The sequence below is a fragment of the Nelumbo lutea genome, chromosome 4, assembly GCF_056320005.1.
Source record: "Nelumbo lutea isolate HS-2025 chromosome 4, American lotus-T2T, whole genome shotgun sequence".
Lineage (NCBI taxonomy): Eukaryota > Viridiplantae > Streptophyta > Magnoliopsida > Proteales > Nelumbonaceae > Nelumbo > Nelumbo lutea.
Window position 1 is genome coordinate 10,182,727 of NC_142687.1, and position 14,626 is coordinate 10,197,352.

Below are 14,626 nucleotides of genomic sequence, written 5' to 3' on the forward strand. Positions count from 1 at the left end.
CAGAGCCAGGTCTTTTGTTTCTTGCTTCAAGGGCCTATACAACCAGTAGTAGACCGATGTAAGAGCAATTGGGAGCAAACTTAAAAATATTTATAGCCCGATACGCCATGGGCTTATTGATACGCTTTTTTTAGTTTTTATTTATTTATTTTCTGAAACCGGTTCAGGGGAGCCGGTTTAGGCCTCCACCCCCAAACTGGTCAAATCACCGGTACACCACTATAGGGGCATATCGAAAGAGTACCGGAACAATGGGCTGATACATATTGATATTTTGAACCTTGATGGGAGAGAGAATGATTCTAGATATGAATAAACAAACAAGAAAAGCAAAAGAAATTATCAAGAGCAAAATAGCCAACCGACAATGAAAACAAAAAATTTGAAATAGAAAGCCTCGACCCCCGGAAATAAAACGTCGAAGATGACAACAAAATATATAATCAATGTATTCAGATTATATTTCAATGGTTTCCGTATTGACTAAAAAATAGCCAAACAAAAGAAGAGAATAGCCGGATAAATTATGGGAGCTTAAATCACATAATACAGATGAAATTTGATATGCACAGACTACAAAAATTTGCATAAAATTTTAACTTTTAGAAAATGTTTTATATCTACGCTAGAGTAAATCAGTAAACCTTTTTTTAAGAATTAGAGTAAATGTGCGTAGATGTCTCCAAGCAGACAAGCAAACGAAGGCAAAAAAGAAATAGATGAAACAACATAACAATGGGCGTTACATTTAGTATCAGCGAAAAGTTACATTTAAGAATGTACATGTTCAGTTAGGGTAAGAGCCGCCCATCTCAATCACCCATGAAGAAGGGTCCAGAAAGATTCTCCATAACAGCGAACTGCATATTCTCAGATGGCTTCCAATGACGTTTCCTTTGGTTTATGAACCAATTGTTTATTTGTTTCTGATCCAGGCCCGTTGATTCAGCTAGTGCAATCTTATCAGCTTCCTGGAAGAATAACAAATGTATATTTAAGGACATAGAACTCCAGGCAATGTAATGTCCACGCAATTCACTTTAAAGTGGACAACACCAAACACGTGTTATGGGAGGAACAAAATCTCAATTAACCATTCAACCTAAAATCTTAACCTGTTAGGTGAGGTCTCTGAACAGGTTTTTATTCTCTTAACATGCCCCTCACGCGAAATCTCAAGGGGCTTGAAGCGCGGAAAAGAACGGGTCCATCTATACCTTGTTCTGAAATTTAATTAATTATAATAGGGGCAATCAGGATCACACACTAAACCACTTAGTTAAACAAACTCTCATACTTAGGCTGTTTGGTGAGGTCCATGAACAGGTTTTCACTCTCCAACACAAAATACATAAAACTTGTAGATGAACATATAAAAGTCTAGTTGGTCATAAACATAATGAAATATGTTGCCACAGAAAATGACAACGTTGATAAATGAAAAATATTTCCAAAAAAAAAAAAACATAGAAAGAAATAACACATACTAGGAGATACTTTACAAAGGTAAGCTTGAAGCATTACCGTTGGATATGGCCATTTGTAGTGAATGTTCCACCAGTCAAGTAGTTTCTGCCTCGCATCTTTCGGTAATTTACCCTTCTTCTTTTTCTTTGAAAATTCCTGCTTCAGGCTACTAATATACCCACTATATTTACGCAAGAGCTTGTCCTTCAGCTCTCGTTCTTCAGCTCCAGTATGAACCTCTGGGACCTCGATTTCTCCTCCACTAAATTCATCGTCCGATGATCCAGCAGCGTCGTCTGACCATAAACTCATTATAAGCTATTGATCCAGCCAATGCAAATTGGAATTTCAAAACATACAGCCAACAGATAGAAAGTGCATGATTTCTCTCCATCCACAAGACCATCAGTATGTAGCAAATAAAGGAAAGCAAAATGAACAACAATGTATTACAAAAGCATAATTTGTACATGCAAGAAATCCTTCAAAGCAACACAAGAATAAAGCACATGTTTAATCATTTTCAACCACAAAAGGGAATCAAGAGTTCACATAAATACAGCCATCAGACTGTATAGACGCATGTATTAAGTTTTAGGGGGTTCATATAATCCAGGGCAAATGAAACTGATTACTGGAAATCAAGAGTTCACATAAATGATACAAAGTCAATTTGTCATTGCATAATTTAGCAATAAGAGAATCGAGATCACTAGCAGATTCCTTTCCCTCTTCTCTATAAATATTGTTATAAATATTTTGATTCCCGCATTTGAAAACCCCCAAAATGCTTGGTGTTATAATCCTTGGAAATTAAATTAAGCTAAAAATTAGCGCAGAATGCAGATTGGCAGTTCGAGATAAATTTTCAGATAGTGTACCGGCAGTTTGAAAGGGTGTTACAGGCACTTAAACAAATGCAACTGTGATTTTTGGTGTAAATGAATGAAGCGCACCTTGTCTTTAGGAAAAAGTTACTGAAAGCATGCAAAGCAGATTACAAGTACCTGCAACTAGAAATTATCTCCGAGTCGAACCAGATACATTGCACTAATGGAAATCCTTTGGCAGGGATTTCCGATACAAAAAATCAAAGGATTTATCGGAAAAGATATTTAAGTTGCCTCAGAACAATGTAAATGACAACAACCAGCAATTAGAAATAAACGGCAGAAATAGAAACAAGAAACAAGAAACAAGAAACCAACGCTTGCTTGAGTTCTTTTCTGGGTAACACTCTTGAACGAGAAACTGAATTAGACATGAAAATCCACCAAAAAGAACTAAACATGAAAAGGTGGTTTGAGGGTGCAAACCAAGGTGGGCAATAAATCAACCAGGTACAGATGAAGCAAGAAATATCAGTCACCTGGTTAGCGATTTCGGCAAATATAACGCGTAAGAGGAAAACCAATGGACAATAAAGCCCCCGATGAAAACATAAATGTCATAAACAGCCATTCAACGGACACAGCCCTTAGGCTGTAGAAGTAACACGGGAGCCAAGTTCTCCAATAAAAAGACTTGTGGCAGCGGAAACCCCGGGGAGTCAAATACGAGTTGTACTCCTGGGACCAGGAGCGACCCAACGAATTGGACGTGTTTGTTAATGAAAGACAAAGGACTCTAGCCATTTAATAATCACGACCTATACGGCCATTGACCAAACATAGGGCCAGAGAAGACCAATTATTCGGTTGACGAAAATACGCATACGAATTTCATTGTAACTAACAACCCATTATATTTCTCAACATCAGCATTCTAGAAGTCGCCGACTAAAAGTCTTATCCTAGCAATTCTATGACAAAAAACGTCGGAATATTAAATGAAGATCATTCCGTCAATCTACAGTCGATGTTTATTTGACAAGTCGGCGAATCAGCAACCCAGCATATGTTTATTCGAGTATGCAGAAAAATGATCTAATTAAAATTAGTGTAAAGTAAACCCTAGTCCATCAGTTCCTCTATATACTAGGGCATCCAGAACAAACAATCAAGTTGGAAGACTCAGAACTTTGAAGGAAGAAAATATAAATAACCCCCTCTCAAAAGAGCTAGACCTCGTTTTGAGGCGCAAGTCAAAACTGTGAAAAAGGAAGGGTTTCCTCTTATTAACTGGGCCAGCGAACGAGCACGGAGGACACAGCCAATTCTCAAAACGAGGAATGGCTTCCCACCCAATACGAGTGGATTGACATTCTTTAGAACAGTGCAACTAACATATTTTTATGCTTCAATAAGAAGCTTCGAAAACTCAAGAAACGTGAAAAAAATAGTATAAATTGGTCATAAAACCAAATATCTTACAATGATCCAGCTTCCATAAAAGAAGCAATATTGGAAAAAAGGACGGGGAGTAGTGGATGCCTGGATGGGTAGGATTAAGGAAACAGTGAGGATAAACCTCATAAATTTAAGTATTTAACTTCTCTTGCTGTCTCCCAAGAAAACATATCAAATAACAATATCCAGATCCATGCATTACCCTCTCCGTACTAGCTTTAAATGACATTAAGCCCGGATCTGCTGATCACAACACAACACATTGCCAGCCCCGATTACCCCAGTCACGCTTTGGGCAAATTGGCAATAATAAAGTGCATGACATGTCCCAATGTGTTGTTGGATGACCTTGGCTAGCAATGTATTGAGAGCCAGCAGTTCGGAATTCATTTGTGATGATGACTACTAACCTGGAGGTCCTGGACAACGAAATACTACACCCAGAAACGTCACACAGCCTCCATCCACATCCCTCACAATCCTTAGAGTACGGTAGTCAAGCCTTCTGTTTTGCTTGCATGATTCCTAGAAGAAAATTACGACATGAATATGAACGATAATTCCTATTTAACCTAATCTTTAGGTTACAAAAGATTGATATCCCGGTTTTAGGAATTTAGGCCCTCCCTATTAGCAAGGGTAGAAAAAAGTAATTTAAACCGCTAATTAGGGTGCATTTGGAATTCCTTACTCTAAGGATTTGTCTCCAATTCACGGTTAAAATGTCCTTTTGAACACTGAGATTTAATTGCAAAAAGAAAAGTCCTTGAAATAAGGAATGCCAAATGCAGCTTAACCAGATTCATTTACCCCTAATTAGATCTTTATATCGAAGGCATTAACTCCAATTCTATTGTTTTTCCTTGATCGGCTTCACACAGCAAAATTCATACTCAACCAATTACATCTATTTATAGTAGTCAAGTAAGGGGATAGAACAGCACCTTGCCATAACCCGGCACCTAACCAGGCATTACTTGGGCGATAATTTCTTGTATGAAAGAGGTATAACATTTTATCTTGTTTCCCTATTATTTCTATGAATGGACTTGTTTTCCTACTTCAAGTAGAAACCAGCATGGCAGAAATCAAACAACAACAACACAATGCCAAATAACAAAATAAGGTACTGTCTGATAACGGCTGAACTTAATCATTAGTTGCTATGTCTGTTAGTAGATAAAATAATTAAGAAAATATTACAGTGTATGATGGTTAATCCAACTTCTTCTTAAATCTTAAACTATTAGAAAAAACACACAAAATCCCTAATAGATTATTCACTGAGAGAGAGAGAGAGAGAGAGAGAGAGAGAGAACATATCATCCAACAGTTCAGCCCCTTAATCTAATACCAACCAGCCTTCAACTCTATAGCCTATAAAAAGAACCGGGGAAAGGAGCCACTATGTGCATGTGGTAAAGCAGAGGATTGAGAGAAACCAAGGAACAGACTTGCAGTCATTTTGAATGCACCGGAGATAATACAAAAGAAAAATGTGCTCAGAGGTGCCAACTGCAGGTTAAAAAGAAACTCAATGGGGGTTTGTGTGCCTGAGTGATAAGTCCCTATTTCAGATTAGAAAGACAAATGGAGTGACCACAAGCTCACAGTTGAGGAAAAAAAAATCTAGGAGCAAAGCCATTAACCAGCCTAGATAGAGTTATGATGCCACGTACTGATAGAAAATGAGAAAGGACAAAGTAATTCCTTTTTTTCTTTTTTGTATGGCAAAGACTCAGAATTTTTATTCATTCAAATAAGGTCTTTCCTGAAAATAATAGCAACAAAAAAGAGTAGGATGTGGTAAAGCAGTAACAGATCTTTGTACAGTCACGGCGATTTTGGTAGTATTTTCTTTTAATCAATAAATTTTGGAAGTGGTATGGGCTACATTATTACAGTTTCTAGGCACAAAAAGAGAGAATGTAGGATGAAAGCCACTGGTTCAAGTTATAACATTGAACATGATGCCTACCTATCACTATTGTCTTATGTTACCCAGACACATCTTCCCCTTTAAATTGATAATTTGTCTTTTACAATAGCCAGACTATAAGCACCCATTTACCCATATTTATACAAAATATAACACAATTTACGCCCTTTTCCCCCTTACAATGTAACATTGAATAGGGGCCACGCAATGGAAATGACCAAAAACATGAGATATTAACACCCCCACCTCCCCATGGTCATTTCATCACCCATATATATATAAATGACAACAATGGAGTAGTTCAACTTTAATTTAAGCTAGCCTTCACACAAATTTACCCCCAATTATGCAACCCAAAAACAAACACAAGTTTTAAGGAGGATTATCGTGACCAGACTTTAGAGATCTAGGTACGACAAAAGACCTGGAAGTAATCGATTAGAACCAGCATATAACATCATTACTAAATAGAAGAGGGTATGATAAGCAAACACCTGGAAGTATTGATAAAATAAATGAAGAAAGAAGTCCACGAAGCAAGATTACAGCTATCACAAAGCAGATGTTACAAGATCTAACATAAAACTAAGTGGACCTATGCAAAAAAGAATCCTGCATACAAGTTAACGAAGCAACTCCGCTAAAAAGAGGATGTGTATTTTAGGAATTAGAAAAATACAGTGGGCAGAATGTAGCAAACCAGCTTACCGTGACATGTTCTCTTTTGAGTTTTGACATGATTTGATAATCCAATATAACATTGCACACCACCTAGTTAAGGCTGTTATTCACACCTCAGTTCCAAAAGTTATAATTAAGGACCCAGAAGCAACAGAGGATTATGCAGCCTTTCACCAAAAGAGATTCTTATAATATAAAACTTTTATAGTACCATAATTTAAGTCCCTTGGTCTTGACCTTATAAATAAGCAGCACTAAAACAACAATATTGTAGGAAAAATGCATCTGTACTAAATCTATATTCTAATAACCTTATAAATTATTTTAAGGTTTTAAACAGCCAACAAAGCAACAGATCCATAAAAGAAAAAAAAAAAAAAAAAACAAAGTAACAAAAGATTGCAGAAGAAACACAACCAACAATCCTTTTGAAAGAAGAGATTTCAGTACTTGAATGTGCAATGAGAGCATGTGTGAGTAGAGAGATTCTCTCAGAAGTGTATTCCTCTTGCTAATGAGGGGGAGGCAAAATACAAAAGAAAGTTTTCATTCTCTGCATGTTTTCTTATAAACATATATACTGTGCCCATAACGACTTCCAAGGAGACCTTCTCCTGTGCCAAGGAAAAAAAGTATTTTCAAATAATTTTAATGGCTGGCTGGCATCACAAACCAAGGCATTGGAACTTCCTCAAGGGTAATTTCCCATTGCCCCTAGGATTGCACCAAAAGTCAAGCAATGTTCAAACTTGAAACTCTTGAAATGAATAACTTGTAAAAACATTGCTGCTTATCACAAAATTCCACAATTTATTTGGTTGTAATCAGGGTCATTCAGGAAAGAAAGCTTACACTAACAACAGCTCATTATTTACATCTTCTAACACCTAGTAAGAATGTTTACTAGAAACATAAAATCACTAGACATAATTTCTGATAATGCAATCATAGAGTGTAGTTTCGTGTATAATTTTTTTAATAAAAAATTAAAGGATGTCTACTAACACAAGAGATGTACTAATGCATCTTAAAGCTGGAGTTTCTGAAAGAGAAATAGTCTGCCAGACGATAAACAACATAACTTTGTATTAAGTTTGCTAATTAGTCCGAAAGAAATATCTGTTCAGAAGAAGCACTTTATCGCAAAGACAAACAAACAAGGAGAACACTATTACCCAGTTGCCACCAAATTCAATACAAAGATTCATTTTTACAAAAGCAAAAACGAGCATGCACAAGAAAAAAATGAAAATAAAAAAGGACAATGTGTGAACTAACAGAAATGAAATTTAAAAATGTAAACAGACAAGTATGTATACAAGGGAAATCATTTATAGGGACATGCTGTAAAAGTATTCCAGATTAATTCTGATATTAAATAGAGAATAATTTTTTCTTAACTATAAAAAAATGTATATCTGATACCACAGAACCAACTTATGCCCACTCCAACCACCAATGTCTCCTTAAAACAAGAACTTATCTTTGCATTCTTCTGAAGGATGAAAGGCCGTAAAATTCAATTTTGGACTAGCCCTTTCCACCCTGCGCATCTATGACCATGCAATAACAGTCTTCTAATCCCAGGGAAGTTATTTATTACAGATCTGTGCTTATTCTTTGTTTCCTCACGCGTCTTAGTTTATTTATTTATTTTGTTTGAACGCATCTTAGGGTTGGCGGACCAAAAATACAAGCATCCTAGTGTTCAAGTTCTCGAATGAAATAGTTGGTTATGTCAGCAGTAGAAACACACACAACTAAGAACAAGAAGAAGAAAGAAACAGACTCAAATTAATATATATCAGAAGTGATGGAAAAAAAGGAAAAAGTTTGTTCCGTTACAAGGCTCATTACTGCCCATAGACCTAGTCGTTAGGGTTATTTTCATAGACAATTACAAACTTCTATCCCAGCAGCCAAGAAATAGATGCATGTACGACTCCAAAGTCCAACCAAACCCTCCGACCAGAAACAGCAAAACAGCATTTCTAAATTTAAAATTTCCATACTGCAACTAAAGTAGAAAAACATAGGATAGGATATCTTTAATTTCAAGGTTTACTAGCCATTAGTGCTATATGTGAAACTGTTGTTCTTTCAGTGCAAAAGTGTTGATTTTGTTCAGAGACCACACGACTTGGACTGATGAAAGTAACAACAGTGACTTCGTTATCCTGCTAACGTGCGCCGGAAGACCATGCCCCGAAGTGAAGAGCTAATCTGCTCAGCTCGTCATTCAGGTAACATAGAAACATTATTAGGTGCAAGCTAACAAAATCAAGAAGCGTGCTATTAAAAGCTACGAGAAATAAATGCCCACACATGGCAACAGAATTCGCAGAAACAAGATATTGAATGCACATTAAGGGAGAAAAGGAAACACATATTGCACAGATATCGATATCTAAATAAAGTAAAAGGATTATCAGAGAGACAGAGGGAGAGAGACCCGAAATGGAGCTTCTGGAAGGACCTTTGCAGAGATTGCTGAGCTGCATCTGTATCTCGGTCAAGAACGTAGTTGCTTCATCAAACGGCCTTGCGAGATCTGTTTTATACTTAACCAACATATCACAGTAGGTTTCCTAATAAAACAAAGTAAGAAGAAAATAGGGAATTTTAAGTATAAGAACTCAAACTAGCTGTGTATGTAATGAGAGGGAGGGAGGGATGGAGACCATGAATTGGTCGAGCTCGGGATCAGCGCCTAAGCGCGATGATACTGCGTCTCTCTTACAGACGATGTATTCTCGCCGGATTTCATCCAACAGAAGTGCTATGTCTTCAGGAGCACCGACCTGAAATCAGCAACGGATAGAATGAAAACCTTGAAAACCCTACTAAAAGTTAAAGAGAAACCAAGTTAGTAAACTAATCAGTAGAAAGACCGCGGAAAATAAACAATCTCCGGTGAAACATAATAGATTCGTAAAAAGAGTTGAAAAATATAAATTACTATAGAGTACACAATAGCAACTGGTTATAAGCAAGAAAGTTTCAACGATTTCCACATCTTTTAGTGCCTGAAACCACGAAAGCCATCCTTGTTTGGACTTGTACTGATAGTGCCGTGCGAGAAGGCATTTGTCAAAGAAGAGGAGAGCAGGCAAACTGAAATTTCGTTTCTTTGTCTTTCTCTTACGATCACTGAAGGTTGAAGCACATATCGCTCTCGCGTTCATTCCAGTGCACAGAAGGAAAAGAAAAAAATAAATAACGAAGAACAAAGTTTAAAGCTACTACATACAAAATGACGATACCGATTTTTGGCAAAATGACTGCCAAGACGTCGTTAATTTGCTAAAAGGAAATGGAAGAAAAGAACGATCGGACAACAAATAGAACCGAAACTTTCATCGACCAAGATATTCGATCGACTCGCAGTATATATCACTACACAAGGCTTGTAAACTAAACTTGGAGTCTACGTGAAACTTCTAGGCTAAAACAACCGTAAAAACTACAACCCACGTGGACAGGAAGCAAATTCGGTCTTCTTGTTTCTGTGGAACAAGAGATAATAAGAAACAAAATTCAACAACATTAAAATTCCATTAAGAAATTTCATTTCCATTAATCCTTCCTCTTTTATCTGGTGATCTTGCACAATATAGAAGCTTTATCGTTGCCGGGAAAAGACTATTTACCTTCTGGCAATCGATGTAAGCTTCAAGAAGTCTTGGATAACGAGGATGAGAAGCGATTTTTGCTTTAATCTCACATAGCTCATCTTCTAATACACTTCCAACACCGCCACCACCATCCTCCCGTCTTCCTTGAATTTCAGGGGCAATAGAGGCAGCCTCCGAAATCACCGAAGCTGCAGGTAACAACTGATCCGGAGGGAAGATCGGAATCCGATCGCGAAAAGATCCCGCGGCAAGTAAGCTCTGGTAGTCCACGGGGGAAACCAGATTGCCGGACGACATTGAAACTTGCTCCGAGTATTCGATAGAAGGATACAGTCCATACATTTCCTCCATTAACTTTCAAATTCTCTGGAGAGAAGGGCAAACTTTCTATATAGGTTATGAACGGATGGATTTTCTCAAAGGTCGCTATATGTCGTGAATATTTATCTCTTCCTTTTCTCAGTTCTATGTTCGATCTCGTTTCTGAAAATGGAGTTGCAGAGAGGAACTGCAAGTGTTCTTGGAGAGTGTGATTTTAGCGTACAAACAAGGAGAAGCTGAAGAACTGGTGATGCTAAGTCTCTTTCTCTCTCTCTCTCTCTCTCTCTCTCCACTCCCCAGGCCGGCAGGCCCCAACCAGTTTTCCGCTCCTCTTTTCGTTGTTCTTTATTTGTCTTTTGAAGAGTTATGATTTCTGAAGAATAAAAAAAAAGTCCCCCAATATTTTCGCTTATGACAAAATATATAAAAAAGCAATAAAATAGAAACATAACGCACGGATATCTTTCTCCAGTTACGGAATTACCCTTCCATCCCTCAAGTTTTTCTCCCGGCTTTTGGTTCTCTCACTTGTGTGCGATTCCGCTGAGGAACTGGACGTAGCTAGGCTAATCATTATATGCCATGTCATCATCTAATGGCCCCACATGTACGGAGATGACGTGGTCTCATGTGATTAGCCCTGTATTACGAGCAGGACCATAGAGGATTCAAACTCGGTTCCCCTCCCGGTTCGCGGTTCCCTCTCCGTTTTTATTTCCCCTGCCCACCAAGGTTACTGGTGCAAATGTATCGGCTCGGATCCTATTTTTGTCTAAATTTTGGAGAGAATCCAAAATGATTCGATCCGATCTAATAAATATTTATTTATGCTATTTTTTATATAAAATATTGTATTTTTAATAATTTATTAAAATTTTCAAATTTCGAATGGATCGAATACATCCTTATGAGATTCAAATTCCAATTATCATTTATGAATCCAATTGCATTCCTAACATGAGCCTCGAATCGTTTCTTTTTTTCCCACAATATAAACTGTCCAATGGACCGAAAAGAAATCCTTCAACGCATTCTATAGTCAAGAATCAAGATTATATACTTCACGTGCACGGAGAGAAACATAACATATTAACATCCAATGGTGTAATAGAAATAAGAAAGTGGAAATAAATAAATAAGTGAACCGCACCGGAGTCATCTAGCATCGCATTTTACAACCGCCGGCTTGGAATATGTGAATTGCGGGTCCCGCCATTTAACCTCGGGGAAACAATTTTATTTATTAAAAAAAAAAAAACAAGGGTTTAATGTAAAAAAAAAAAAACGTTGAGGAACCACACAGGCGTGGGGCCCTACGAGGGCGATGATTGGACAATACCTGAGACTTTTCCGGTGGCCGACACGATTCTTGATGTTCCTCGCATCCAACTCAACTTGTTCATAATAAACGTTTCTTCTTTCTTATACTCAAGCTTTCTTTCATGTATAAACATGAGCCCAGAGCTCTGGCCTCTGGCTCTGGCCTGCAGCATTATCACTCATTCAAGACTCAACCATTCAGGCCGATTCGCCACTCACCAGGCTCCAATAGCAGTGATGTTGATGTAGGCAGGGCAGACTCCCCTCCATTGATCGGAACAAGCAACGATGGATTGGAATCATTTTGCATGCTCGTACTATTGTGTAGAAGTAAGAATCCGCACCATGGTTGTCTAAAACGTGAAAAGGAAGAGGGAAATAAAGAAAGAAAGAAAAAACTCAATAGTGGCGTAGTCTTTTCAAATCGGTGCATAACAGCTCAAGCTCTAAAATGCACTTGCTGCCTAGAGGGCTATCAGCACCCTCTATAATGAAAAAGATTCCAATCCAACGGATTCCCGTAGAGATTCTGAACCAAAAATCTTCCATCACGGCCACATTGAAATTAGAAAGATAAGAAAGAAAGAACATGGTCTCGGTCTCATGTCATCATGTTATTTGTCGGACTTTATTTATATTTATTAAAAAAAATTACTAAAAAAAGGATCCCAAAATGAATTTTCATCGCGTTGTTTGTTGTACACACTACACAATACACAGCTTTTTTGTTTTCCATTTGCTCCTAGGTATAACGTGCATTCAGGCCAACTTTAACTCTTAATTACGCGTAAATGCTAAGTAATAAGTTCTAACTGTTTTTATTTTTAAACAAAAAAAAAAAAAATATATATATATATATATACTTTTGTTACGCTGAGGAATGGGGAAATACATTATATCTTTCAACTTACGATATTAACGTGAACTTCAATCTATGGTGGTTAAAACAATGGGATATGCTCATATGCTAGTATAGTTATCGATCGAAGGGCTATTCTGAAACCTTTGGGTGCACCGTGTCATATTGAATGAGTTGTGGCGAGGGAAGGGGAGGGAGTAGGGTTGCAGTGGTAGGGGGAAGGAGAACACGAAATCCATTTACTAACGTGTTACGGCCACAGTGGTTATTGGGCCTGGGCCGTACAGTGTAGCCGGGAAGGTGAGACCGGAGGGATACGTTTCGTCGTCATGTTCCTTGAGGGCTTCTTTTCTCACTGTGTCAAATTCGTTCGTTGATTGATTGATTGACGGGGGAAGACTGAAAAAGAGGAATGCAGGGCCTTCAGGCGGAGAAGAACTTTTACAAGTTCCCCTAAAAATATATGTATCTTTAATCTTTCTATTCTTACGGGAATGTAAAATAACAATAGGACCACTCTCAACCTGAAATTACAATTCATACCACTGTGACTCGGGGAAACGGATCATGGACCATGATCATGGGAGTATGGGAGTATGGGAGTATGGGACATGGGGTGGGTCACTTCAATTCTCATGTTCAAAAGTTGGAATTTGGATGGTTGTTTTCAACAGCCGTTACGTTCCTCTAGGGGTGAGACTGTGAGAGCAGTATCGTTTTAAAACTTTTTTTGCAGCCCAGAGAATATCATTAAAAGGCCCATGGGAAGGACGAAAACAGACCTAAAACACAAAACACAGGAAGGGAAATCCCTTATCCACGACGTTCTAATGGGCCACGAGCAGCTAGCCAACTGATGGGCTTGAGAGTTTAGAGTTCTATCAATAAACGACCACGATAGAACGCTAAGAGTTTAGACTTCACTTTTAGGCTATGGTTGGATTGAAGGAAAAGATATAGAAAGATAGGAAAATCTATACAAATTTTGAAAAACGTTTCTTTTACTTTTCCCTTCTTTGTTTATCTTTTCTTTCAAACCAAATATAGCATTAATGTCTGCATACAAAAAACAGATTTCCCAAGATATGGAACAGTCAATACTCAATACCCTTGAGGTAGCCAATCAAAGGCATGCAATCCTACTCGAATGAGATATGCGATATGCCAATCAAAGGCTTGCAATCCTATTCGAATGAGGGATGCGATATTCCAATCAAAGGCTTGCAATCCGACTCGAACGAGAGATGCGATATGCGATATGCCTGGGCTTCAGCTACCAAGGTTGACTTGGCACGACCGCACGAGAACTAATTGAAGAAGACTCCCACCCATGATTTTAAAAATCGAACTGGATCGTAAAAAACGGGAACCAGTTACCTAATTGATTTTCGATTTTAGCTTATTTGGTTTTCGGTTCGATTTTCTCAGTTAGAGTTAGACATCCGATTGAATAATCCCTACCTTCTTCCGTTCTTCCATTAACCCTCATTCAGCAACTTCTTCAAAAACAGCTACTTAAGCTAAGCCTTTTCAAACGGAAAAATGGAGAATCCTGTCACTTGGTTTTTGGGCTTTTTGACTTTTGGCTGTTAAATGACTTATGGTGCAATTAGAAGGTCACAAAAGAGTGATTTGCTGTAGTATGCCTAATGCGTTAGGCTAAATAAATAAATAAATAAAATAAAAGAAGAAAAAGAAAAAGCTGCATAAAATACTAAAATGCTGCAATGTCTTCGGAATCGGTTTTTTTTCTTTTTATGGTCAAGTTCCCTTCCACGATAAAATCAAAGGGATGTTTGCTAACGTGAACATGTTGGAGAGATTTCGTACTCACATAATTTTTTTTACAACAATTTCAACGGTGTATTGAAAATATCTCCATACTTGCATATTTCATTTTTTGGGGAGATTTTTTTCATACAGGCTAAAAAGTGTGAAACGATGTGAGAATCAATTTTGTGAGGACGCGATTATGTTGGGAGGCTCGAATTCAAGATATTTGGGTCCCATGAGAGAATCTGTGAAAATCAATAGGATTCTTTCTAATATAAGACAAATTGTATTTTTCACGCCAGCTATGTGAAGGTCAGCAAGGGAAAATAATAGTGGCATCCAC

General features: G+C 37.7%; 1 protein-coding gene across 1 annotated transcript; it reads right to left on the reverse strand.

Annotated features, from left to right (window-relative positions):
- Positions 1–563: 563 nt before the first annotated feature.
- Positions 564–10,734, reverse strand: LOC148853844 (homeobox protein knotted-1-like 6). The gene is made up of 5 exons (XM_088982642.1): positions 10,026–10,734; positions 9,057–9,176; positions 8,828–8,963; positions 1,525–1,763; positions 564–971 (listed from the first exon to the last, which is right to left on the reverse strand). The coding sequence occupies exons 1-5, from the start codon at positions 10,359–10,361 to the stop codon at positions 813–815; spliced, it is 990 nt and encodes a 329-aa protein (XP_088838768.1). The 5' UTR covers positions 10,362–10,734; the 3' UTR covers positions 564–812.
- Positions 10,735–14,626: the final 3,892 nt, after the last annotated feature.